Below are 26,348 nucleotides of genomic sequence, written 5' to 3' on the forward strand. Positions count from 1 at the left end.
CCGGGCCGTGACGTCACTGGCCGCCGACGGCGCGCCTTGGTGACGCAGCCCGGGTCTCAGAGAAGATGGCGGCGCTGGTGAGACGCTCGAGGTTTGTCGTGCGGCCGCTGCTGCAGGTGGTGCAGGCTTGGGACCTTGACGCGAGGCGCTGGGTCCGGGCGCTGCGGCGGAGCGCAGTGAAAGTGGTGTTTCCTTCCGGAGAGGTGGTGGAACGGAAGCGCGCTCCCGGGAAGCAGCCACGCAAGGCAGCATCTGAGGCCAGTGCCCAGGAGCAACGAGAGAAATCACCGCTTGAGGAGTCCACATCCCACGCTCCCAGCACCTGGCAAGAGTCTGGGCTTCGCTACGATAAAGCTTATCCCGGGGACAGGAGGCTGAGGTGATGTGGGTCTTGAAGCCTGTCGAATGTTCTCGTTTCCCTTCCCGCCTCACAGCGGAGCCTTAACCTCCTTCTCCGGATGGAGGACTTCTTCCAGTACAGCCCGCTGGCTTTTGTATTATGCACAGAGGGCCGAATAGTGTCTTTGGAATTAGCTTCTGTTTCCCCTCAGCTCTTTGTTGTTGTTTTTGTTTCACCATGTTGGTCAGCCTGGTCTCGAACTCCTGACCTCAGGTGATCCGCCCGCCTCGGCCTCCCAAAGTGCTGGAATGACAGGCGTGAGCCACCGCGCCCGGCCCTCTCCTTGGCTCTTTATTTCTGTTACAACTAAGCGTGTCTTAGTAACAAGGATGTTGATAGTTACCTGTTTTTTTATTTCCATCTACAGCAGTGTAATGACAATAGTAAAGTCCAGGCCGTTTCGGGAAAAACAAGGGAAGATCCTGCTGGAAGGTCGCAGGCTCATTACAGACGCTCTCAAGGCTGGAGCTGTGCCAAAAATGTTCTTCTTTAGCCGTCTAGAATACCTAAAGGAGCTGCCAGTCGATAAGCTGAAAGGTGTCAGCCTCATTAAGGTGAAATTTGAGGATATCAAGGATTGGTCCGACCTCGTAACACCACAAGGAATAATGGGTCAGTGATTATTACACAGTGTATCTTTTTTTTTTTTTTTTTTTGTCTTGCTCTGTCACCCAGGCTGGAGTGCAATGGCGCAATCTCGGCCCACTGCAACCTTCGCCTCTCAGGTTCAAGGGATTCTCCTGCCTCAGCCTCCCGAGTAGCTGAGACTACGGGCATGCACCACCACGCCTGGCTAATTTTTGTATTTTTAGTAGAGATGGGGTTTCACCATGTTGGCCAGGCTGGTGTCGAACTCCTGACCTCAGGTGATCCTCCTGCCTCTGCCTCCTAATGTGCTGGCATTAAAGCATGAGCCACTGTGCCCAGCCTTACACAGTGTATCTTAAGGTGTGGAGACCTAGGATTAATTTCTCATACTTGTCTTAGGACAGCAGATTTCATTGAAATGAAATTCAAAATGTTACAATTAGAAAAACATAATTCTCGGCCGGGCGCGGTGGCTCAAGCCTGTAATCCCAGCACTTTGGGAGGCCGAGACGGGCGGATCACGAGGTCAGGAGATCGAGACCATCCTGGCTAACACAGTGAAACCCCGTCTCTACTAAAAATACAAAAAAAAACTTAGCCGGGCGAGGTGGCGGGCGCCTGTAGTCCCAGCTACTTGGGAGGCTGAGGCAGGAGAATGGCGTGAACCCGGGAGGCGGAGCTTGCAGTGAGCTGAGATCCGGCCACTGCACTCCAGCCTGGGTGACAGAGCGAGACTCCGTCTCAAAAAAAAAAAAAAAAAAGAAAAACATAATTCTCAAACCTGTGTATTTTAGAATATTTTCAATGGAAATTGAAACCCGTTTTTCACTATCATTTGTGTTGTGGCTCTTTATAATCTCTAGGAAGAACCACTATTCCTCAAACCTTGTATTTTTTAGATTACGTCTTCAACTTTTTATGTCAGATTAAAACTTAAGAAAATGTTTACTAAAAGAGTTAGCCCTTCATTTCTGCAAAAACTCTGCTGATGTGGTGATCACTGTTAATAAATTCCTTATTCTAGAAGCAGATCTAAGAAGTGAGGTATAAGCCATAATATACTGCCCTGTTTAGCCCAATAAACGGAGAACCTTGTCTTCTAGTCTGTTTCTTCATTTGGCTGAATCTAACTTAATCTTACTTAATGTCGATTAGCAATTACAAAGTCTTTGGTCTAAATATGAGAAGATAAGTTTTTCATACGTTTTTGACATTGGAGTTTTATTTAAGATATGAAAACTGAATCCTTGAACTGGGGACCATCTCTTGTTTCTGTAATCCAGTGAGTCACAGGGATCTGTGCCTCTACAATCAGAACTCTTAGATCCTAGGATGGGGACTTGGATTACTAAAGTACCTGGAATTACTCATGCTAAGTAACCATATTCTCACTAGAAACAGCCCTCTAATCCACACTCGATGCTTCAGTGAACATGTCATTCATTTTTACTGAGCTTGTCACTTTGGGCACGTGTGCTAACAGTGGCCATCCCATCTTGAACTTCATCATTATACCTGCTTTCATCATTTCCTGGCTTTATAATTTGAGGGCAAGGAATAAGGGAGAAATGGATAGGAACTGGCAGCACCTGTCAGGCTTTAGACAGACACTCTGCAGAATCCAGTGACGTAAGTAGGGTCTCTGTATGGTGGGTTCTTATCACCACAGACATTCAAGTAGAAGTAAAGGACTTCTAAGATCCCCTGCCCTACTGAATGGCTTGTGGCCATCTGTGACTCGGAAGTGGAGGCTCTCTCACAGCACACAGACGCCTAATACCCTTCCGTTGCCTTCAGTGGTGGGTAGGCTTTTTACCTGCACTGTCTTTAGAAAGAATCCTAAATCTTTGATTGTATCATGTTTCAGTACAAGTACTACTTCATCTCCTGACGTCAGTCAGTAGATGGAGCAATTATATATGACAAAATACTAGTAAGATTCAAAAAATCTGTACAGTCCCTTGGGAGCTGACTACAAAGGGTTTGAATATTTGGTAATGATACATAAAGAGTTTAAGGTAGTGCTTGGCCTAAAAAAAAATGTTTACTAAAAGATTTATCTTTTACTAAATGTTTACTAAAAGGTTATCATTATCACCTCTACCAGGAAACATGGTGATTCAAAAAGAAACCTGTGGATATGTGATACATCCATGTGAATACCTTCGTCTATACCACAGAAATCTCATGTGCTCTAAAGCCATTTTAATACTGTTATTAGCCTTTTTCCAGTTTTTCTCTTTTCCCATAAATTTTTTTTTTTTTTTTTTTGAGACGGAGTCTCGCTCTGTAGCCCAGGCTGGAGTGCAGTGGCCGGATCTCAGCTCACTGCAACCTCCGCCTCCCAGGTTCAGGCCATTCTCCTGCCTCAGCCTCCCGAGTAGCTGGGACTACAGGCGCTGCCACCTCGCCCGGCTATTTTTTGTATTTCTTAGTAGAGACGGGGTTTCACCGTGTTAGCCAGGATGGTCTCGATCTCCTGACCTCGTGATCCGCCCATCTCGGCCTCCCAAAGTGCTGGGATTACAGGCTTGAGCCACCGCGCCCGGCCTTTTCCCATAAATTCTTTCCATAAAACTTTAGAGATTATTATAATGTAGAGATTATTATAATGCAGATTAGATAATGTAGATTATTATATAATGTATATATAATTTTATAATATAGAGATTAGAGAATTTTCCACTAAGAAGGCCACTTGGGGTTTTCATTTTCCCAGATAGTCCCAGACTCCATTTTACTCTTTTGTATCAGACTGAGGACAGAGAGGTCATGGGTAAGTGGCTGTACCCATTCTAAAGCTCCCAGGCTTCTGTACCTCCAGCGTGAGGCCTTAGAAGTGACTCAAGCGTTCACTGCACCCACAGCCCCTTTGTTTTGCAGAGTATGTCCCTAAGACAGTGCTTCCAAGCCAGTGTATTTGAAAAAGGGGTCGTTACTTTGATGCGTTCAAGTTTTGAAATTCAGATTTTTTCCTAGGAATGTACTTTTAATTTTAAAATGTGTGATAAAGGTCGGATAAATCAGAGTATAGCAGGCTAATAATTGTTTTTTAAATATTTAAGTTAAACCTACAAACTGTTTCTTAAAAGCCTACCTGGTAGGAAGATGGGCACAGGTTATAGAAACGAGACAGTTAAGGGAGCACAGGAACTCACTGAAGAAGGTCGCAATAGGTCAGTAAGGTGTTTAGCTTCTCTAGTAATCAGGGAAAAGGCAAGTTAAAATAATGGCATGCCGTTTTTCCTGTCACACTGGGAAAAATGGAAACAAGTGATAGATCCTCTGTTGAGAAGGGTTTGGGCTGGAAAACAGGTTTTGTTTTGTTTTTTGTTTTTGTATTTTTATTAGAGACGGGGGTTTCACCATGTTGTTCAGGCTGGTCTCGAACTCCTGACCTTGTGATCCGCCCACCTCAGCTTCCCAAAGTGCTGTGATTTTAGGCGTGAGCCACTGTGCCCGGCCAGAAGGAGATATTTATGAGTTCCTGATGTGAATAAACGGAAAGAGCCCGTGTGAACGTTCAGAGTGCACACACATCATTTGTCCATTTCACTCAAGGTATTTATGCTAGAGAAATTTTTAGACACATGGACAGACAGTCCTACGGGGATGCCCATTGCAGCATTATTTGTAACAGAGAAAAATTCAAATAATTTAACAGTCCATAGGAGAAGAGCAAAATGAACTGAGGTACATTCATACTACAAAACAGAGGCCAGGTGCGGTAGCTCACCCTGTCATCCCAGCAGTTCGGGAGGCTGAGGCGGGTGGATCACCTGAGGTCAGGATTTTGAGACCAGCCTGGCCAACATGGCAAAACCCCGTCTCTATTAAAAATACAAAAAATCAGCCGGGTGTGGTTGCGGGTCTCTGTAATCCAGCTACTTGGGAGGCTGAGAGGCAGGAGAATTGCTTAATTCTCCAGGAGGCACAGGTTGCAGTGAGCCAACATTACACCCTTGTATTCCAGCCTGGGTGACAGAGTGAGAAAATGAGACTCTGTCTCAGAAAAAAAAAAAAAGCCTACAGCAGTTAAAGGAAAAAAGTAGCGTCAAACATACTGACGTGGTAAGTTCAAGATATGTTGTTACGTAAAATAGGTTACAGAATAATACAGAGTATGATACCTAATGTAAAAGAAATACATTTATATATGGACAGGTGTGCGTATATATAGGTAGATGCATAGAACAAGTTCTAAAAGGATGCACTCCAGTATAATTGAGGGGAGGAGAGTGGTAATGGTAGAATTTTATGTTGTTTGAATTTTGCCAATCAGAATGTATTGGTGTTTTTATTTTTTTTAGAGGGAGTCTCACTGTGTTGCCCTCAGCCTCCCAAGTAGCTGGGACTAGAGGCACGCGCCACCACGCTCGGCTAATCTTTGTATTTTTATTAGAGACAAGGTTTTGCCATGTTGGCCAGGCTGGTCTCGAACTCCTGACCTCAGGTGATCCACCTGCCTTGGCCTCCCAAAGTGTTGGGATTACAGGCGTGAGCCACTGCACCTGGCCCGTAGTCATGTATTTTTATGTAACTAAGACCATATAAAGATTGATAAGTAAATGAAAAGTCAGACTATTCCCCGTGCCCACACCAGGCAAGTAAACCATCTGTTTTGTCTCCTCAGGGATTTTTGCCAAGCCGGACCATGTCCATGTTAAGTTGGCATCTGTCTCAGGAATTTTTGCCAAACCTGACCATGTTAAGGTGGCATCTGTTTTGTCTCCTCAGGGATTTTTGCCAAGCCGGACCATGTTAAGGTGGCATCTGTTTTGTCTCCTCAGGGATTTTTGCCAAACCTGACCATGTTAAGGTGGCATCTGTTTTGTCTCCTCAGGGATTTTTGCCAAGCCGGACCATGTTAAGATGGCATCTGTTTTGTCTCCTCAGGGATTTTTGCCAAACCTGACCATGTTAAGGTGGCATCTGTTTTGTCTCCTCAGGGATTTTTGCCAAGCCGGACCATGTTAAGATGGCATCTGTTTTGTCTCCTCAGGAATTTTTGCCAAGCCGGACCATGTTAAGATGGCATATCCAAAGACTCAGCTTCAGCATTCACTGCCTTTATCATTGATTTGTGACAATCTCCGTGACCCTGGGAACCTGGGGACAATTCTGAGATCCGCAGCTGGGGCGGGCTGCAGCAAAGTGCTACTCACCAAAGGTAAGAGCATCCAAGGCCGGGTGCGGTGGCTCCCACCTGTAATCCAGCCCTTTGGGAGGCCGAGGCAGGAGGGTCACTCGAGCCCAGGAGTTCAGGACCATCCTGGGCAACAGAGTGAGACCTCGTCTCTACAAAAAAAAATTAAAATTGGCTGGGTGTGGTGGGGTGTGCCTGTCGTCCCAGCAACTTGGGAGGCTGAGGTGGGAGGATTGCTTGAGCCTGGGATGTCGAGGCTGCAGCAAGCTCACCACTACACTCCAGCCTGGGCGACACAGTGAGACTCCCTCTCAAAAAAAAAAAAAAAAAAAGGCCGGGCGCGGTGGCTCAAGCCTGTAATCCCAGCACTTTGGGAGGCCGAGACGGGCGGATCACGAGGTCAGGAGATCGAGACCATCCTGGCTAACACAATGAAACCCCATCTCCACTAAAAATACAAAAAAATTAGCCGGGCGTGGTGGCGGCGCCTGTAGTCCCAGCTACTCGGGAGGCTGAGGCAAGAGAATGGCGTGAACCCGGGAGGCGGAGCTTGCAGTGAGCCGAGATCGCGCCACTGCACTCCAGCCTGGGCGACAGAACGAGACTCCGCCTCAAAAAAAAAAAAAAAAAAAAAAAAAAACAGGTGGATTAGTAGGTCTTTTTTTAAAAGAAATGGGGTCTCACTATGTTGCCTAGGCTGGTGTTGAACTGGCTGTGGCTCAAGCAGTCCTCGTGCCTCAGTCTCCCAAAGCACTGGAATTACAGGCATGAGCAACCACGCCCAGCCAGGTTCAGCCATTGTTAGGTGAGCTAGGGCTCTGGGCAGGCAGACACGGGTTGGATCTTGGTCTGCCTTCACTAGCTCTGGTCCCTGAGCAGTAGTCCCTGAAGTTCAGCTTCCTCATTGGTGAAGTGGGAGGAATAACAATCTCCCTGGTCATTGTGAGGATTGAGTGAGATGATGCACATAAGGTACTTCAACCTTACCTGGCACACAAGTAATTCAGTAAATGTTGATTCTCTTTTTAAAAAATTATGTTTTTTGTAGAGACAGGGTCTTGCTCTGCTGCCCAGGCTGATCTCAAACTCCTAAGCTCAAGGGATCCTCCTGCCTCCGACTCGCAAAGTGCTGAGATTATAGGCGTGAGCTGCCATACCCAGCCAATGTTTATTATTTTTTAAAATTATCATGAAACCTGCTAGGAATGAGGTCAGAAGCTCTGAATCCTAATGTCATCGTGATCCGTTTCCCTTAGTTTCCCTTAGCCTCAGCGTGGGTCACATGCCCCACACACAAATCCACCTCGTTACACTTCTGTCTCTCATCATCAGAAATGGGGATTAATCGGCTTGGCTCTAAACAGACTTGCCTGACAGCTGGGGCATGCCTAAAATGTCTGTTACACCTTGGGGGCGAGAGGACAGAGAGTACCATTCATCAGAAACACTCCAGCCACCATTAAAAGTAAACTAAGGCCGGGCGCGGTGGCTCAAGCCTGTAATCCCAGCACTTTGGGAGGCCGAGACGGGCGGATCACGAGGTCAGGAGATCGAGACCATCCTGGCTAACATGGTGAAACCCCGTCTCTACTAAAAAATACAAAAAACTAGCCGGGCGAGGTGGCGGGCGCCTGTAGTCCCAGCTACTCGGGAGGCTGAGGCAGGAGAATGGCGTGAACCCGGGAGGCGGAGCTTGCAGTGAGCTGAGATCCGGCCACTGCACTCCAGCCTGGGCGACAGAGCATGACTCCGTCTCAAAAAAAAAAAAAAAAAAAAAAAAAAAAGTAAACTAATAGTGGCACCCGTTGTTGAGACTTGCCTGAATTGCTGCTCGCACCTCTTTCTCATCACGCCTTGCTAGAGTACGTTTCTGTGCCATGTGAGAGCTACGTGCTGGGGTTCCGTGACCAGTACCCCGCTTACTCGCCCCGTTATTTAGTGCTCTGATAGCTATTGTGGGATTTGGAAATAAATCTAAATAATCCAAGCAGTGTGGTTTTCACACTGACACTGATGGCTGGTGTGTAAGAAATGGGGAAAGAAAGGAAATACTTGGTGTGGTGCCCGTATCCAGGACATGAGGATGACGGGAGGAGCCTCGCCTTTCCCTTCTCCCCTCCAGGTAGAGGGGTCAGCCTGGGCCGCTCCTCTCACACATGTGGGCCCATCTCTGGTTTCCTGCAGGGAGAGGGAAAGGAAAGCCGTGGTTGGGGGTGCAGGCGCTGTTACATCCTCTGTGTCTTATTCTCCTTTTAAAATCTGGTTTGCCTAGTTCGTCTATCCTGAGGTTTGACAAATGAACTTTTAAAGTAACTCGTCAGGAGAAGACTTGCGCTAACAAATTGTGCGGGGGAGGGTGGGAGGTGATGCAGTCCCTATGGGGCCCCACCCTGGGCCGCTCTCCAGCCCGCCTGTGGTGAGGGGCAGGCCCTGGCAAAGGCCAGGCTGAGGCTGCTGCCGGGGTGGCCTCTTGCCTCATTTCCTCTCTAGGGCTTTCCCTGCTCCAGTGCAGACTGAACGTTGAAGCCCGGTGGGTCTTGATGAAACACAGATCTGATTCTGGCACTGCTTTGCTTAAGATACCCAATGGCATGATACTGTCTTCAGATAAAATGCCAAACTCCTCAGCTTCCCATAGGCGGCCTCCTCCGTGTTGGCCAGCCCACCTCCCACCTCCTGTGCTGCCACAGCCCCAGCGCTGATTGGCCAGCTCACTGGACACCACACCCCCCACCCACTGATTGGCCCACTCACCTCCTGTGCCGCCACACCCCCCACCCGCTGATTGGCCCGCTCACCTCCTGTGCCACTCCAGCCCCAGCACTGATTGGCCGGCTCACCTCCTGTGCCACCACACCCCTACCCACTGATTGGCCAGCTCACCTCCTGTGCCGCCACAGCCCCACCCACTGATTGGCCAGCTCACCTCCTGTGCCGCCACAGCCCCAGCACTGATTGGCCAGCTCACCTCCTGTGCCACCACACCCCTACCCACTGATTGGCCAGCTCACCTCCTGTGCCGCCACAGCCCCACCCGCTGATTGGCCCGCTCACCTCCTGTGCCGCCCCAGCCCCAGCACTGATTGGCCAGCTCACCTCCTGTGCCACCACACCCCCCACCCGCTGATTGGCCAGCTCACCTCCTGTGCCGCCACAGCCCCAGCACTGATTGGCCCGCTCACCTCCTGTGCCGCCCCAGCCCCAGCACTGATTGGCCGGCTCACCTCCTGTGCCGCCGCAGCCCCACCCACTGATTGGCCAGCTCACCTCCTGTGCCGCCACAGCCCCACCCGCTGATTGGCCAGCTCACCTCCTGTGCCGCCACAGCCCCACCCGCTGATTGGCCAGCTCACCTCCTGTGCTGCCACAGCCCCAGCGCTCATTGGCCGGCTCACCTCCTGCGCCACCAAAGCCCCATTGCTGATTGGCAGACTCACCTTGCTCACAGTCCTTAGGCTGCGTCACTCTCCCACTTCTTCTAGCCCTGTCATCTGCCTGGGCCTTTCTCTTCGTGTCATAGTCTTTTAGATGGTTTTTCTCATTGCCCTGCTTTGTCCATGGGTTTTCTATGACTGTGTTGGTGCTGCTTTTACATCAGTTACTGATACTGTAGTCATCTGTTTAAGATACTCACCCAGGGCCACCACCCACTACACTGTGCGTTCCTTGGGGTTGGGGACTTTAATTCTCTCTGCATCTTCTGTGCAGTGTCTGGCACGTGTGTATGGGAGATGTTGAAAGGATAGAGAAAATATTTTCAGCACTAGCAGGAATGACTCCTGTAGTCACTTTGCTGGATGCTGTCACAGTCAGAGAGGCAGAAGGTCCCAGCTCTCAAGAAAGCTATCGTAGAATAACTTCATCTCCTGATCCAAAATTAATCTGACTTACTGCACAGTCCCCTGGTCTGGGAAGATTTGTAACATCTTGATTGTATCCTGTCTTTTTATTTTCCAGGCTGTGTGGATCCCTGGGAGCCCAAAGTGCTCCGGGCGGGTATGGGCGCACATTTCCAGGTGCCCATTATCAATAATCTGGAGTGGGAAACCGTGCCCAATTACCTGCCCCCTGACACCCGGGTCTATGTGGCTGACAACTGTGGCCTTTATGCCCAGGCTCAGATGTCTAATAAAGCCAGTGACCACGGCTGGGTGTCTAACCAACGGTTGCTGAAGTTTCAGAAGTATGAAGAAGAGGAAGATGTAGAAACGGGAGCCAGTCAAGATTGGCTGCCTGATGTTGAGGTTCAGAGTTACGACTCGGACTGGACAGAGGCGCCGGCAGCTGTGGTGATTGGCGGGGAGACCGACGGCGTGAGCGTGGAGTCCCTGCAGCTGGCAGAGAGCACTGGTGGCAAGAGGCTGCTGATCCCCGTTGTGCCTGGTGTGGACAGCCTCAACTCGGCCATGGCGGCAAGCATCCTGCTTTTCGAAGGGAAACGACAGCTGCGGGGGAGGGCGGAGCACTTGAGCAGGGACAGGAGTCACCACTGAGAAGGACGCAGAAGTGACTCCTGCTTCAGGACGTCTCCAGCTCCTCCTACACCAGCACACGGGTTGGAGGCTGGCAGAGTCAGTGACTATGGCCCCCATGTTCAGGGGGCAGGTGTGATGCGTCACACGGTTACGGGAAAAATAAGAACTTCCTCAGAAAGAACAGGTCCAAATTCTTCCCATCGGGTCACTAATTTCAAGGTTCTATCTTTTTTCTCTTGGTGACCCACATGGCTCTGTGTGTTTTTAAAAATTGTCCACCAGGAAGCACTTCGTGCCCAGAAAGTTCCTGAAGCATCAACCTGGGCAGGGAGGCGTCCACTCCACCAGCTGGTGGGTGTTTGCGATCGTCAAGCACCAGTTACAGGTCATAGCCACGTCACTCACAGACGATTGTTGGTCGGTGGAGAATAAACTATGAGCAGCGGATTACGTTAAACAGTTGTTTTGTGTGGTTGGTGTGTCACAGTACCTGTCACGTTTGGCCTGGTAACGAGGACGTGGCTAAGGGAATACCAGAAAGCTGAGGGCTAAACTGTTGGCATCCAGTAGCTCTGCTCTGGGCTCAGATGATCTGTCTTTGAGATTGTTCATGCCTTCACTGAGCCACTGTTTATGTATCCATAGAAATGGCTTAATTTAACAGGCTGTGTCAGACCTTGGCACCTCTGCAGATATCTTTTTGAGGATTTTTGCAGAGACGGAAGTCTATGCAGAAAACTGAATTTCAAAATCTGCAGCCTTACCCTGCATTTGTCATGAAAGTGTCACTGTTTCCTGGTTCCCTGTGTTAGCACGACTTACGTCTCACCCCCCGATGTTTAGAGGCCAAGGTTCTGAGGATGAACGCCCACAACACAGCGGCAGGACCCTTCTGTTCTCTCAGCCCCTCCAGGGACCAGGGCAAGCTGCATCTTTACCTACCAGCGGCCAAACCAGGATGAAGCCAGGGCAGGTGCTTCAGGGCAGGTGCTGATGCTGGTCACTGTATCTATATGGAACTGTGGGGACGGGGTGGATGGGGGGAGTATGGGACTCACTTTAAGCACTGCTTTTGCGGCCACACACAACATGGTTGGAGTTGAGACCACCACCAGACGTGCTTCTCCACACCCTTCTGCCCAGCGGCTCCCGTAACAGTTTGGATTCTTTGGGAGCCCCTCAGCTGCTCACTCCAGGGAGGTCAAGTGTGTCGCTGGTGTGCCCAGGAGAAACCATGCCCCCCACCCCTTCTTTTCTACTCCCCCAACTTCCTGGTAAAACTTCCTCGTGGGAGAACCAAATGACTAAGCATGGTTCACGTGCCAGGGGGGCAGGGTGGGATGCTCTGGCATGTTCCAGGGGACGGTGTTTGCAGGGACAGCGTCCTCCCAGGCTGACATTTGAATATTTGAGCATCTGCTCCGGGGCCCCGCTGTGGTCTGGGCCTCCCCAGAGCTGCACATGCAAGTGGCTGCCCACAACACTGCTCACAAAGGCTAGAGCAGAGGACAGGCGGACGGGCGGCCTGGAGAACGCAAATTCATCCCATTCCAGTCTCCCCAGACACCTCAGGAAAGTGCTCAAGAAGCAGGAGTCAGGAAAAGGAAGCTCACATCTTTCCAGCCTAAAACCAATCTCCTGGGATTTGTTCCCTGGGTTATACTCACGCTGACTCTTGTTACAAAATAACAGTGAAAGAATAAACCATGTATTTACCTTGTCCTTGTTTAGAAAAAGCAATGTAAACACTGGAAAGTAATTTTTTTTTTTTTTGAGACGGAGTCTCGCTCTGTCGCCCAGGCTGGAGTGCAGTGGCCGGATCTCAGCTCACTGTAAGCTCTGCCCCTCAGGTTCACGCCGTTCTCCTGCCTCAGCCTCCCGAGTAGCTGGGACTACAGGCACCCGCCACCTCGCCCGGCTAATTTTTTGTACTTTTAAGTAGTGAAAGCGTTTCACCATGTTGGCCAGGATGGTCTTGATCTCCTGACCTCGTGATCCACCCGCCTCAGCCTTCCAAAGTGCTGGGATTACAGGCGTGAGCCGCCGCGCCCGGCCTACACTGACAAGTAATTCGAAGCCTGTTTTATCCTGGGTGTAAGAGGGAAAGAAATTTACATCCCATTGCTTTAGAGTCCGTGGCTTATATGCAGTGCCTTAAGTTCACTTCATATACTCATGGGTATAATTTAGGAGGGACAAGGGAGGGTGCAGGAGGGAGGCAAATTGTCCTTTCTTCAGTGAATCCAGAGGAGCAGATGGTGGTTATTTGCTGAGTGATTTTGGAAAATCACTACCTTGAATCCTCAGTTTTGAGGCCGACATTCGTTCTGTCACCATTTCCCTAGTAAACGGGAATAAAAAACGAGCAACATTTCACAAGAAAAACACTGCTTGGCCGAGAGACAAACATCGTCGGGATGTTGGCCGCGCTCCCGCGCCATTGTGTGGCCGCGAAGCTGCCACAGTGGCGTCTGCCAGGAGGTGGCAGGCGAAGCCTCCAAAACCACCCTAGTGCTGAAGGGCGGGGCTGCGATTTTTTTCCTGGATTTCAGTGGTTGAAAAGGGAGGAAAGGACGATGGAGTGAAGTCTCCCTCCACCAGAGAGCATTTTGCTGTGCGTGCTCCCGGGTGTTAAAGGTGGAGACCCATCCGGATTGTCCCACATGACTCAGAAGAAAGAACCTGGAGTACAGGAAGACATGGAACAAAAACGGAGGCCAAAGAGGACCAACGGGAAACAGCAGGAAAAACCAGCACAACTTTCCTCTGACTGGAGCCTCTGAGAAAGCAACTCTGGGCAAAGCGCAGATGTCCAGATGTGCCTGGAGCTCACGCTGGGCGCCCCCCAGCTGGCCCTGCAGTTCCTGCTTCGGGGCAGAGGGCGCTGAAATCACTCCCCTTGCCCCAGCCGCTGGCTCCTGGCTGGGAGCCTGGTCATTAAGGTCCAGAGGAGGAACAGACCTCGGGGGACCCCCCCACCGCTTGCCCCGGGGTTGGCAGCAACCCCAGATGTCCGCACCAGCCACGCCGGGCCAGACTTAGCCCCACTTTTGCCATTCTGCCGCACACAGCCCAGACGCACACCCCATCCAAGGCTCCAGAGCTTTGCACTGAAAATCACCAGCTGCACTGCAGGGCCTGGGGCCGCCCTCTTGACCAAGCCACCTCTCCCTCAGGAGCAGACCTGACAGGCTCACCTGCTTTTAAGAAAACACGTTGCCACCTTAAAAATTCCATGATTGTGCTTCCTCTATTTTCTTTCTTTCCTTTTTTCTTTCAGATGGGGTTTTGCCATGTTGCCTAGGCTAGTCTTGAACTCCCGGCCTCAAGCTGTCCTTCTGCTTCAGCCTCCAAAGTGCTGGGAGGACAGGCGTGAGCCACTGCACCGGCCCCGCTTCCTGTTTTCATCAGTGCAGTGAGTGCACACACGTAATAAGCTAGGGGCCAAGTTAATGGATGGGCTGGTTTATTGCTCAGGATGACTGAAGTCTCTGAATAACGGAACCACGTTACATTCGAGCAGCTGAGACAGAGGCTGAAGCCAAGTCCTCCCGATGCTCAGGAAGCCTGGCTGATGCTCTGCGGCTGAGTGACGGAGAATCCGGAATGGCTGATGGATGGGTCAGTTCTGTTCTCACCACACCCCCAGTATCTGGCTTCCTGGACTGCTGTGTAGGGAACACCCACTTCTTTCCGTTGAAGCCTGAGTTGTTATGGGCCATAACCAAGGGTGCTGCTTCCTCAAAATGCAAGAAGTGGGCTGGACGCGGTGGCTCACGCCTGTAATCCCAGCACTTTGGGAGACCAAGGCGGGCGGATCACGAGGTCAGGAGTTCGAGACCATCTTGGCTAACACAGTGACACCCCGTCTCTACTAAAAATACAAGAAAATTAGCCGGGCGTGGTGGCGGGCGCCTGTAATCACAGCTACTCGGGAGGCTGAGGCAGGAGAATTGCTTGAACGCGGGAGGCGGAGGTTGCAGTGAGCCAGATCACACCACTGCACTCCAGCCAGGGTGACAAGAGTAAAACTCTTGTCTCAAAAAAAAAAAAAAAATTGCAGGAAGGGAACAGGGAACACGATTGGGGACGGAGGAGCCTCAGCCTCCCTTCCCTGCTCCTCTGAGACGCCGAGGGCGGGGTGTGCTGACTGCAAGCTGAGTGGCTCTTCCCTGACAGGGACAGGATTTCCACGTCCTCTGACATTCGAGATTGATTTTTTTGGCCCTCCCTACTGTATCCTAGTTCTAGCACACGTGGGTGGCTTCCTCATGTGTGTGAGGCCTGAGCACCCAGGAATCCAGACTGCCATCTCTGCCTCTGGACTGCACACTGGCCTGCAGACCTGGGACAGAGGCTTTCGCGAGTTGTGTGTTATTTAACAGAAACCCAGCAGTTCCACCCAAACCTCCAAACACATTCTCAGGCTTGGGAAGTATCTCAAAGCACCAAGGGGGTGAGACACACGCCTAGAAAAATGACAGTAAGCATACTTACCTGTCTTCATGTGCCCACATGCAAGGTGCACCTAGAATACCCTTGTTATGTTCCCAGCACCAACGAAGCTAATGATCAACAGCTATTTGTTCCCAAATAATTTTCCCTTGAGCAGCCGCAGCCTGGAGGAAGCAGGTGTGTGCTCTCATCTGTCGGCGGCAGCAGTGAGGGGTGGCGCTAAGTGCCCACTTCTCTCATTCAACTGCTTCGGGGAAAACTGGAAAGATCCTTTGAGCTCATGGCCCCCTGCTCAGTCCTTGGCTCCCAAAGCTGCCCCCAGAGAGAAGCTGCAGGAGGCATCCTGAACCTACGGGCCTGTGTGCCCAGCCACCCACAGCGTGTACAACAGCGGCCTTCTAGTCCTAGCAGGCACCATTCATGGGCCTGCCCGGGGCAAGGGCACTGTGAACAGCGTGTGCCCTCACTCAGAGCCCTCCCGGCACCACGCTTCCCGGCGTGCAGGGTCCCGACGCGTGTGCCCTCACTCAAGGTCGTCCCAGCACCACGCTTCCCAGTGTGCAGGGTTCCTACGCGTGTGCCCTCACTCAAGGCCCTCCCGGCACCACACTTCCTGGTGTGCAGGGTCCCGACACCTGTGCCCTCTCACACATTGTGTTTTCTCCCTAAGCTGCACCGTGCAGCACCGTGTTAGGTCCCGCGGATCTGCTCCTGGGCCACATCTGGCTCCGTCTGTATTGTTGCTGAATTCAGTTTGCTGTCCTAGAACAAGGCAGCAGGAGGGGAGAACAGCTTTTCAGTGTCTTTAATTAGGCAATAGGAAAAAACAAAGTCTGGCTGAAAATTACTATTAGAAGCTTGGCCAACGCCAACACAGTACTGTCTCCCTGTATTCTGGTAAGTGATGGCCGATGATTTCAAGGACGTACCAAGGGGCGAAAAGCAAGAGCGGGAGGTCACCGCTCTCTGGAAAAGAAGCTGGTTTTCATCTGCCATGCCTGCCTGTCCCAAACATGCCCTTTTCCCTTTTATAAATTTTGTTTTTCCCAATCAGGAATTCAATGTGGAAAACATACCCTTTTTCTTAAACAGATCTTTAATGCTGGGAGACAGGTTAAAAAAAAAACAGGTCGGCCGGGCGCGGTGGCTCAAGCCTGTAATCCCAGCACTTTGGGAGGCCGAGACGGGCGGATCACGAGGTCAGGAGATCGAGACCATCCTGGCTAACACAATGAAACCCCGTCTCCACTAAAAATACAAAAAAATTAGCCGGGCGTGGTGGCGGCGCCTGTAGTCCCAGCTACTAGGGAGGCTGAGGCAGGAGAATGGCGGGAACCCGGGAGGCGGAGCTTGCAGTGAGCCGAGATCGCGCCACTGCACTCCAGCCTGGGCGACAGAGCGAGACTCCGCCTCAAAAAAAAAAAAAAAAAAAAAAAAAAAAAAACAGGTCATGTGCAGTGGCTCAGGCCTGTAATCCCAGCACTTTGGGAGGCTGAGGCGGGCGGATCACGAGGGCAGGAGATCGAGACCATCCTGGCTAACATGGTGAAACCCCATCTCTACTAAAAATACAAAAAACTAGCCGGGCGAGGTGGCGGGCGCCTGTAGTCCCAGCTACTCGGGAGGCTGAGGCAGGAGAATCGCTTGAACCCGGGAGGCGGAGCTTGCAGTGAGCAGAGATCCAGCCACTGCACTCCAGCCTGGGCGACACAGCGAGACTCCGTCTCAATAATAAAAAAAAAAAACCCTCATCTCTGTTGTGAGAACGGGCAGATGGGATCTGGAAGTCACTGTGGTGAACACACACTTGGGAACCCCAGGGTGGCGTTTTCACAGCCCCCGGCCTCCACCTGCAGGGCCTGGTTTTCCTGGCTGCTGGAGGAAGCCCTTGAATATGCCACAGCTGGTGCTGAACCTGCTTCCAATTAACAGCAGGAGTCTGGCGGGACTGTGGAGCCGCCTGGTGGGGATTATCACGCCCCCGCTTCACCGGAACCAGTGACCTTTACGACCTCTCCCTGTCGACCCCTGACACTCAGAAGCGATTCTGCCAGAACGTTTCCCGCAGAGTCGTCACCGTATAAACCTGAACCTTTGGAGTAAAACTTCCCCGGGGATCTTAAGGAAGCTACAAATCCACTCTAAAAGGGGAATTCTGGTGTCGAGAATCTAGGTGCAATGACTAAGGGCAACCCCCTCGCTGGACTTGGTTCCTTCTGCCCTAAAGGTAGAAGGAACTAAGAGAACCTACCTCTCCTCCGAGGCCATCACGATACAGGGCACAGACAGAAATCCTGCCATCTCCCACATTCAGGTCAGCCACATTCATCCCACCCACCCCGACCTCTAAGGGAGACACTGGCAGGGTTCCCAGAGAAGCCCTGAGCCCTGGGACGAGCTGGGATTAAGGGGCTCCCACACTTGCCCCATTCTTCACAAGGAGACCTGTGCGTGATTCCTCCTGATTTCCCAACCAGCTTTCTCAGACTTCAGAGGACTCGGCTCCCCTGGAGGGAGGAAATGGGCAAGAATGTTCACAACAAGGTACATGATCTGAGGATTCGCCCTCCGTCCAGGGCCAAGTCGAATCAGGAGAGACGGTGGCCAGCGCTCCAGGAGGGACCTGCCTCTGCCACTGTCACCCAGATGAGCTTCCCAGTCAAACCAGGAGCGATGGTGGCCAGGGCCCCAGGAGGGACCTGCCTCTGCCCCTGTCACCCAGATGAGCTTCCTGGCTGCTGGAAACCAGGAAGATGTGATGGATGCTACATCCTGGGGGTCTCAGAACTCCTGGGACACAGCTCCCAGCTACCAGGTGTCCTCCGCTGCCCACCCCGATAGAACACAGCACAAAAGACTTTTGTTATTAAGGACAGCAAAGGCCCAGCGGTGGGTAAGGTCCAGAGATGCCTGCTTTATTTCCTACTGGGTGATCGCATTTCAGGCTGGTAACGTCACATAACGTCTAATCGCCAACTCGCTGTACGCCTCTGAACTACAAATCAACAATCCAATTCAGCAAGGAACAACAGTGTCAACAGCTCATGAGGGGGTGGGGACTGGGTTTTCCACATCAGTGGTCTTGGTTGGCAGAGTGCTGAGTGGGGCCAAGGGTAAGGCCCAGGGCGGTTTCAAGTCCCTGACACCTGAGTGAGCCAGGCTCAAAGGCTCGGCCGAAGCCGTCCGTCCCCAGTCCTGACAACAGAGTTGTTTTTTTCTCTCTCGGTGGTCAAGTCAGCCCAAGTAAGAGGCCAACAACCTACCTGGGCCTAGCAAAGGCGATACAAGGTCCACTCGTGGCTGACACGCCCTCCACCCTCACTCCACCCTAGGGCACAGCTCTTTCTGCTGGTGCTTAGGAAAAGGCGAGGCTTCTGGTAATTTCTCATCTTTGTAGTTCTGCTTTGAAAAGCGGGCCGGGTGCGGTGGCTCACGCCTGTAATCCCAGCACTTTGGGAGGCCAAGGCGGGTGGATCACCTGAGGTCAGGAGTTTGAGACCAGCCTGACCAACATGGTGAAACCCTGCCTCTACTAAAAATACACAAATTAGCCAGGTCCAGTGGCGCTCGCCTGTGATCCCAGGTACTCCAGAGACTGAGGCAGAAGAATCACTCGAACCTTGGGGGCGGAGGTTGCAGTGAGCCGAGATCATGCCACTGCCCTCCAGCCTGGGCGACAGAGCAAGACTCCATCTCAAAAGAAAAAAGAAAAAAGGCAATGGCAGGGGTGATCAAATGTGGGCGTGGACACCTCACCAGAGATCGGGGCCTCGGGCACAGAGCTGGGTGGAGTCAGAGGTCTGTGCTGGTTCAGAGGTGCTCCTCCTAGGACTCAGGGCTAAGTTTCTTGGGAAGATGCCCAAAGAGAAGGATTCGTTATCAGAATTTCAAGATGGTGGGAGCTCTTTGTATGAGCAGGCAGAGACTTCAAGGTCAAGGAAGAAAAGAATGAGGAGCTCTCATCAGGAGGCGGGAGCTCCATAAACATTAGCCGTTACTATACGAACCATTACCTTAGCTACATTTTTTTTTCTCACCCAAAAAACCTCCACAAGCTTCCTTTTGCGTTTGGAGATCCCCTGCCCGAGAACACATGAGTGGGCTGCTTTTCTCTCAGACCAAGAAAGACTGTGTCGCTTAGAAAAGGATGTTCTCACCGCAGCTCTAAGCTGAGACCCACTGAGGCTCAGGCCCTTTCTCAGCTCTGCCTCCACACAGGTGTCCCCCGGAGGTTCCCCTCTGGCCGTCCGGGACTCTGTGGGTGCCGATGCCCGAGTCCCAGCCCGAGCGGGGGCCACTGGCCCTCCACGCTCACTCTGCCCTGGAACACCCTGGCAAATCTTTCACCAAAAGCAAGTGACTTTGCGAGAGTGACGCAGCCCCCACTCTGGCCGGGCCATGCCCCCAGCCACCCCACGCTCCCAAACACGGTGGATTCTGCCGCTGCTGGATTCCGCACCCCGGGGCGCTGGCTGAGGAGTTTAATGCAGAAACAAGGCACCACAGAGAGGCTGGACACTTGGGTGGTGTGATTCGGGGCACGCTGGGTAAGTCCGAGGGCGGAGGGAAGGAGGGGGAGGAGGAGGAGAAGGCTGAGTTTTAAATAACGTCTCAGGAGGCCGGAGCCACGCTAGATGGGCTCCGGTTTGAGCTTCTCTGCTAGGAAGTCATTCACAAAGGCCTCCACGATGGCGGGGGTGATCTCCTCCACGTCCATCACGTACTTGGCCCGGGCCGACATGTCCAGGATGGTGAGCAAAGGGGCCGCCTCAGGCAGGTTGGTGTAATCTCGCAGGGAGTCAGTCATGTCATCCTGAAGTCGTCAGGAGGGAGAGAAAACCAAGACGGTTTAAAGAAAGGAGCGGGAGGGTCCCTGGGCCCAGTCTCCCCAGGTGTGGTAGCTCCGGGGGCTCCCGGCACGGATATGGGAAGCAGGGAACCCTGCCCTGCCTTCGGGAGGAACGAGCTGCTTCGTAAAATTCTCTCTTGGTTGGACGGGCGCGGTGGCTCAAGCCTGTAATCCCAGCACTTTGGAAGGCCGAGACGGGCGGATCACGAGGTCAGGAGATCGAGACCATCCTGGCTAACCCGGTGAAACCCCGTCTCTACTAAAAAATACAAAAAACTAGCCGGGCGTAGTCCCAGCTACTTGGGAGGCTGAGGCAGGAGAATGGCGTAAACCCGGGAGGCGGAGCTTGCAGTGAGCTGAGATCCGGCCACTGCACTCCAGCCTGGGTGACAGAGCGAGACTCTGTCTCAAAAAAAAAAAAAAAAAAAAAAAAAATTCTCTCTTGGCATCCGCCCCCCGAAACCACTAGGTACGTAATCTGTACTTAATCATTTATGTATTTATTACCGTGAACGCCATTTTCACACGTCCTCAGCATTTTAGAAATGTCATGTCCTTTTTTTGTTTTTAAGATGAAGTCTTCCTCTGTCGCCCAGACTGGAGTGCAATGGCACGATCTCAGCTCGCTGCAACCTCCACTTCCTGGGTTTAAGCAATTCTCCTGCCTTGGCCTCCTGAGTAGCTGGGACTACAGGCACCTACCACCACGCCCAGCTAATTTTTACATTTTTAGTAGAGATGGGGTTTCACCATGTTGGCCAGGCTGGTCTCGAACTCCTGACCTCAGGTGATCCACCCACCTTGGCCTCCCAAACTGCTGGGATTACAGGCGTGAGCCACCGCGCCCGGCCTAAAAATGCCATAGCCTCCGACTGTTTATTCTTGTAACCAACTGTCAATGATTTGCGGCCCCACTGTGGGTTATCTGAGGCCAATCTGGACTTCAGCTCTGGAATGTTTTTGAACAGAGACAGCTCACTGTGCTCCCACCGCCCGCCCCCGTCGTGGTTTCGGGCAGGATGCACAGCCAGCCAGTTCACAAGACAGGGCCACCTGAACCCTGTGGAAGCTGACACTGCCTCACTGCTTATCTGAGAAGGAAGCTGGTACTCGATCCTACATTCCCAGCAGCTGTCCTGGTGAATTTCCCTAATGTCAGATACAGCCTCACGCAGATACCAAGGCGAACACAGAAATCCAGACAAGAAGAAAGGATTTATAAGGGAGCTACTTTTTTTTTTTTTTTTGGGGGGGGGAGCTAGAATCTCTTTCTGTCGCCCCAGCTGGAGTGCAGCGAGGCAATCGTAGCTCACTGCAGCCTCCATCTCCTGGGCTCAAGCGATCCTCCCTCCTCAGCCTCCTGAGTAGCTGGGACTCCAAGCAGGCAGCACCATGCCGGGCTAATTTGTATATATTTTTTGGAGACACAAAGCCCAGCCCAGCCAGGTGTGAGCCAGCGAACAGCCTCGGAGGAGCCCCTGGTCCACTCTGAACCTCGCCTCCCTCCCCTGTGAAACAGGACGGCGACTGTGTTCCCAGCCAGAGAGCCAGGGCCTAAGGAGACAGCCCAGGTGAAATACGCGGACCGGCCTGGTGTACAGAAACCTGCAGATGCTCCTTCCAGGCCTGACGCCTCTCAAGGCCGCCCCGCCCGTGCCGGGCCCTTGCAGTGCTGCAGCCATCTTTTCTCAGAGCCATTCTGCAGGGCTCAGAGTTCCCGCGTGTGGCGCAGCCTCTGGGGTTGGGCTTGGTGTGCAGTGGCTGCGGCCGCCCCAGGCAGAGCCTGCGAGCCTCTTTGTTCCCCTCCACCCCCGGGCTGAGCAGGTGACCGGAGCCGCCTGGGAGGGACGCAGGGGCTGGGCAGGGCCAGCTGCTGAGTCTGGCGATGATGGGTGGTGCAGGGTGTCTGGCGGCCGCTGCCGCCTGCCTCCTCCGTGCCTCTCCTGGGATCCGAACACAGCGTGAAATCAGCACAGGGCTCTGACCAACCGGAGGTACAGATGGGTGGACAGAGGGCAGGGGGTGAGGGCGGCCTCCAAAAGTGTTTGTCGGTCGGTGGGTGCGGTGGGAGGGGAGGGGAGGGGAGGCGGCGGCGCAGGGGTGAGGTGCGGAGGGGAGGGGAGGGGAAGGGAGGCAGCAGCGCAGGCGTGGAGGAGACTCCCGGCTGGAGGAACTCAAGAACGAGAGCCTGCACCTGCGCTGAGTCGCGGAGACGCCCGTCTGCAGGGTGCAGGGCGCAGGGTCCCACGCCCCGGATAATGGGGCACCTGCGGGAGGGCGCTCTGCTGAGAGCCCCACTTTCTCAGCCTGTGAAGTCTCCTGCTCGGTCCAGCCCTGCGGGAGACCTCGAAGAGGCAGCCTCGGTGAAACAGACGGGGCGCGGCAGCGATTTCCAACCTCAGCACTGACCGGCCGGCTGGGTGACCGCAGGTGCACGTGGTAGCCCCAGCCAGGACCCCTCTGATGAGATCGGCCCACTGCGGCCAGCGCGGAGGCAGGAACCCAGCGTTTTGTAAAGCCGCAAGGGCCTGGTCGTGACCCAGCCCCGAGGGAGTGGGTGTGGATCGCTCCGGCTCCGGCCCCGGCCCCTCTCCCTGGAAGCAGCTCCCGGCTCTTCCCCTGCGGACCTGAGGCTGCGAAGCCAGGACAAGAGGAAGCAGCAGGGGAGGAAACGGTTTCCCACGGCGAATGGCCACCTCTTCTTGCCACGTTTGTCTGCGGCCTGTCTCAGGAGCACAGGCAGCCCTGGGGCCAGGATCCCTCATGCGCCCGAAGTCCCAGCTGATCCAGCCCTGGGGGCCCAGCCTCTCCCCGCACTCACCTCCCCAGCGACGAAGAACAGAAGTGGCGCCTCCTCCTCTTTGGCTTTGTACTTGGCAATGATTTTCTCAGCTATTGGCTGAATCAGCTGCTTGGCTGCCTCGGACTCTCCGTCATCCTCAGAATCTGTGATTGGCATCGGGGGGGAGAAAGAGATGGGGAGGAACACTGGCTTGTCAAATAGAGCGGCACCCGCTGAGGGGGCCTGAGCTGCAGAAACGCCCACCTGAGCGGCCCCTGAATGGAAATGAACTTCCTGCACACACGTCCCAGCAGCAAAGCTCCCAGAGCTCTCCTGCACCAGGCTTGCCCACCCCACCCAGTAGCTCTGGGGCCCCAGACAAGAGAGTCTCGCCTGCACCAGGCTCACCACGGGGAACCCACCCCACCGAGTAGCTCTGGGGCCTCAGGCAGAGACTTTCCACTGAATTCCTCACAAACCCGCCCGCGAGGCTGAGCTTCCCCTAAGCCAGGACCTGAGGCGCCTGCTAGTTTCTCTCAGCCACAGAATGAGAAGCCACAACCTCGGACCTCCGACTTCCTAGTGAAACTGGTGGTGAGGGGGAGGGCGTGAGGACTGTGGTCTGGCGGTCAGTGGCTTTTTTGTTGTTGTTTTTTTGAGACAGAGCCTCTCTCTGTTGCCCAGGCTGGAGTGCAGTGGTGCCATATGGGCTCACTACAACCTCTGCGTCCCGGGTTCAAGTGATTCTCCTGCCTCAGCCTCCCAAGTAGCTGGGATTACAGACACGTGCCACTGCGCCTGGCTAATTTTTGTATTTTTAGTAGAGACAGGGTTTCACCATTTTGGTCAGCCTGGTCTCGAACCCCTGACCCCAGGTGATCCACCCACCTTGACCTCCCAAAATGCTGGGATTACAGGCGTGAGCCACCACACCCAGCCTCATACGGTAATTCTGAGTTGTTGGAGGGGAGCCCTAAGTCCAAGGCAGAGGACCAGGTTTTGCAAAAGGAACCAGGGCCATCCCACCAGACTGCAGGGAGCCTGTGTCCTCCTGGCCCAGCTGGGCAGTCACCCTCGGAGCACAGAGTGGGTGAGACGGGAGACCGGGAGGTGCAGGCGAGGACAGAGGAGCCAGGGCAGCCACGGGGCGGGAGCAGCTCACCCGAGCACACAGCACCGGCAGAAGCAGCCTTGGTGAGCCTCGGCCAGAGGGGCCAGCCCCCGGCAGCTGTGTGTGTGCGACCCGCCCCTTTCCAACAATGGGTCTGCGCATGGGGTCCCCAGGGCATCCTCGGCCTGACCTGTTCTGCCCAGCCGGCAGCTGGGGAGCAGCTAGGAGGGAAAGTGCAGCTGCAGCTCCCACGAGGCCATGAATAAATCATCGGGGTCAAAAGCAAGGCTCCGGGGAGAGACAAAGGCCCAGGCTTGCACTGCTAGTGACAGAGAAGCTGCAGGGACAGGCTCCTCCCAAGTGAGGCTTCTCCTGTCCCGCCCCCACCCGGGCCCCCCCGTGAGCTTCATACCTACAAAAAGGACGAGGCAGGGGCCCTCGTTGAGCTGCGTGGCGTTGGAGTCGGAGAGCTCCAGCACGGGTTTGGGGTGCCAGGGGAACTCCCGGCAGTCCTCGTCGTTCAGCACCTCCACCCGCCCCTGCCGCGTGATCACCTCGCCCTGCGGGTCCAGCACGATGAGCGTGGGGATGCCTGAGGGGAAGAGGGGGTGCTTGGCCACTGGCCTGGGAGATGCAGGCCCTGCCTGGCAGGAGGCTTGCGGAGTCCAGCCGGGGTCCCACCCACCACGGAGGAGCCCACCAAGGACCTGGTACAGGCTCACAATGAGGAGTCCAGGTCTGAAGTCACAAAACCTGGGGAGAATCCAGGCCTGGCCAGGGGGAGCCATGGAGCCCGCTCGGGTGGGCCTGTAACCTGTCACCTTCACATTTCGGGGCCTCAGCGTCCTCAGCTACAACCTGATGAGGGTGGTGTTGTTCCTACCTTATTCTGCTATGGAAAGATCAATGAGTTCACGCGGTTAAAGAACTTACACAGTTTGGGAGGCTGAGGTGGACAGATCACTTGAGGTCAGGAGTTCGAGACCATCCTGGCCAACATGGTGAAACCCCGTCTCTACTAAAAATACAAAAACTAGCTGGGCGTGGTGGTGCGCGCCTGTCATCCCAGCCACTCGGGAGGCTGAGGCAGGAGAATTGCTCGAACTGGGGAGGCAGAGGTTGCAGTGAGCCAAGATTGCAACACTGCCCTCCAGCCTGGGTGACAGAGCGAGACTCCGTCTCTAAATAAATAAATAAGAACTTAGCACAGGGTCTTGGCACATCGGAGCGATCGCTCACTGCTGGCCTCCCAAAGACACAGAAGACCCTCCCCGGCTGCAGGGGGTCAAACGCGGAACAGGCAGTGCAGTGACCACACGGTGCACGTGCTGTGGCCACCGATGCGACGCGAGAGGAGGGGCCCTCGCCCGGCCACAGTGAGCGCAGGGCCAGTGCGGGAAGGAACCTGAGGCTGGCTGCACAGAGAGGACGACAGCTGACTGCAGCCTCTGCCGTCTGCACCCCAGCCCCCCTCCCTCCCCAGGGCTGGGGAAGAAAAGTCACGGAAAGCTTTCCTGCAAACCACAGGCAACCCCAACCAAAAAGCCTTCAACGAAAACTCAGAGAAATCCCCATGGTGGTCACAGCTGCACGTGGGTTTTCTGCGTCTCGGTTCTTTCCAGCCCACTCCCCACAGCCTGTCCTCCAGCCAGGGCTGCGCACCCCCAGCCGCGGCCCACAGAGTCGGCCTGGGCCCCACCCTTCGGGACCTTTGTCTCTCCATTGGCAGCCGCTCCCCCCACACACCCTGCACGTTCCAGACGCCTCTCCTCCTGGGCTGCCCAGAGCCTGAATTTTATGTGAAAGCCAGAGCAATTTAATATTTATAGATTCCCAAGTATTCGGTCAGTAAATTGCTCCGCTGACATTTTCCTTCCCTGTCGGGGGGATGCGGAGGTACCAGACACACGGCCCTCGTGTTTCGTACCCTGCTGCGGCTACCGACACAACGGGCGTGCCTGCCTCCGAAAGGAATCAATGAATCCATTATGTTCACACCTATGAGACGAAGTGGCTAATGTTTCAGGGAGCAGGTCCACAGAGAATGGGCTCTCGAGGACGGCCACTCCGACATCTCACACACACACACACACACACACACACACACGCAAGCACAAGCACGCGCACACACACGCACACACACAAAGCACAAGCACGCGAACACACACGCAGTCGGCTCTCGCTGGGGCTCCTTGGATGTGCTCAGCGTGGACAGCGCCCCTGAGGAGCTGCGTGTGCTGCCACACAAGAGACCCGGGCATTTCCAGCCACGTCCTCACGGCTGCATTTTATCCCCCGAGGCCGGGGTCCACACCAGCTGTGTCCATCCACGAGGCTCGGGGGCTGGTCTCGAGACAGCGGCCCAAAAGAAACCGGGTCCGGGGGCCGCCACAGGGACGGCTGGCTGCACAGGAGCCCCTCCCGTCACCACACGCCCTTCCCAAAGTCCCCCCAGCAAGGTCCTTCCCCAGAGTTGGTGTTTCTGAGATCGGGCAGTGACGAGCACGGGGTAAACCAGAGCCCCTGCTGCCGTGGTAAGCCC

General features: G+C 53.8%; 2 protein-coding genes and 1 long non-coding RNA gene across 7 annotated transcripts in view; 2 read left to right on the top strand and 1 right to left on the bottom strand.

Annotated features, from left to right (window-relative positions):
* Positions 1-58: 58 nt before the first annotated feature.
* On the top strand, positions 59-12,329 carry MRM3 (mitochondrial rRNA methyltransferase 3). 4 transcript variants are annotated; one of them, XM_077969733.1, is made up of 4 exons: positions 59-379; positions 768-1,012; positions 5,832-6,158; positions 10,092-12,329. In XM_077969733.1, exons 3-4 carry the CDS (start codon positions 6,020-6,022, stop codon positions 10,625-10,627), a joined length of 675 nt encoding a protein of 224 aa, XP_077825859.1. In that variant the 5' UTR covers positions 59-379; positions 768-1,012; positions 5,832-6,019; the 3' UTR covers positions 10,628-12,329. The 4 variants fall into 4 exon arrangements, with proteins under 4 accessions (XP_077825859.1, XP_077825858.1, XP_077825860.1 ...); XM_077969732.1 differs by having other exon boundaries at positions 5,991-6,158; XM_077969734.1 differs by lacking the exon at positions 768-1,012 and having other exon boundaries at positions 5,991-6,158.
* Positions 12,330-14,401: 2,072 nt separating this feature from the next.
* LOC144335228 (uncharacterized) lies at positions 14,402-16,561 on the top strand. Its single transcript, XR_013405891.1, has 2 exons — positions 14,402-16,193; positions 16,512-16,561. It is a non-coding gene; the product is annotated as an uncharacterized LOC144335228 (long non-coding RNA).
* A 1,397-nt stretch (positions 16,562-17,958) lies between these two features.
* The window catches only part of NXN (nucleoredoxin), a 176,971-nt gene continuing 168,581 nt past the window's right edge, over positions 17,959-26,348 (bottom strand). For both annotated transcript variants that reach the window (XM_015118170.3, XM_077969736.1), the window contains exons 6-8: positions 24,219-24,398; positions 22,735-22,859; positions 17,959-19,877 (exon numbers count right to left, since the gene is read on the bottom strand). In XM_015118170.3, coding sequence (XP_014973656.1) covers positions 19,695-19,877; positions 22,735-22,859; positions 24,219-24,398 — 488 coding nt within the window. In that variant the 3' untranslated portion in view covers positions 17,959-19,694. The remainder of the gene's footprint in view (positions 19,878-22,734; positions 22,860-24,218; positions 24,399-26,348) is intronic.

This window comes from Macaca mulatta, chromosome 16 (assembly GCF_049350105.2).
Source record: "Macaca mulatta isolate MMU2019108-1 chromosome 16, T2T-MMU8v2.0, whole genome shotgun sequence".
In the NCBI taxonomy this organism is placed as follows: Eukaryota; Metazoa; Chordata; class Mammalia; order Primates; family Cercopithecidae; genus Macaca; species Macaca mulatta.

What these genes read in the sequence shown, in the direction of transcription:
- MRM3 (XM_077969732.1), top strand. Translation starts at nt 66, where the DNA reads ATGGCGGCGCTGGTGAGACGCTCGAGGTTTGTCGTGCGGCCGCTGCTG. An exon ending in AACACCACAAGGAATAATGG is followed by an intron (nt 1,013 to 5,990) that starts GTCAGTGATTAT and finishes TTGTCTCCTCAG; the next exon opens with GAATTTTTGCCAAGCCGGAC. An exon ending in CAAAGTGCTACTCACCAAAG is followed by an intron (nt 6,159 to 10,091) that starts GTAAGAGCATCC and finishes TTTATTTTCCAG; the next exon opens with GCTGTGTGGATCCCTGGGAG.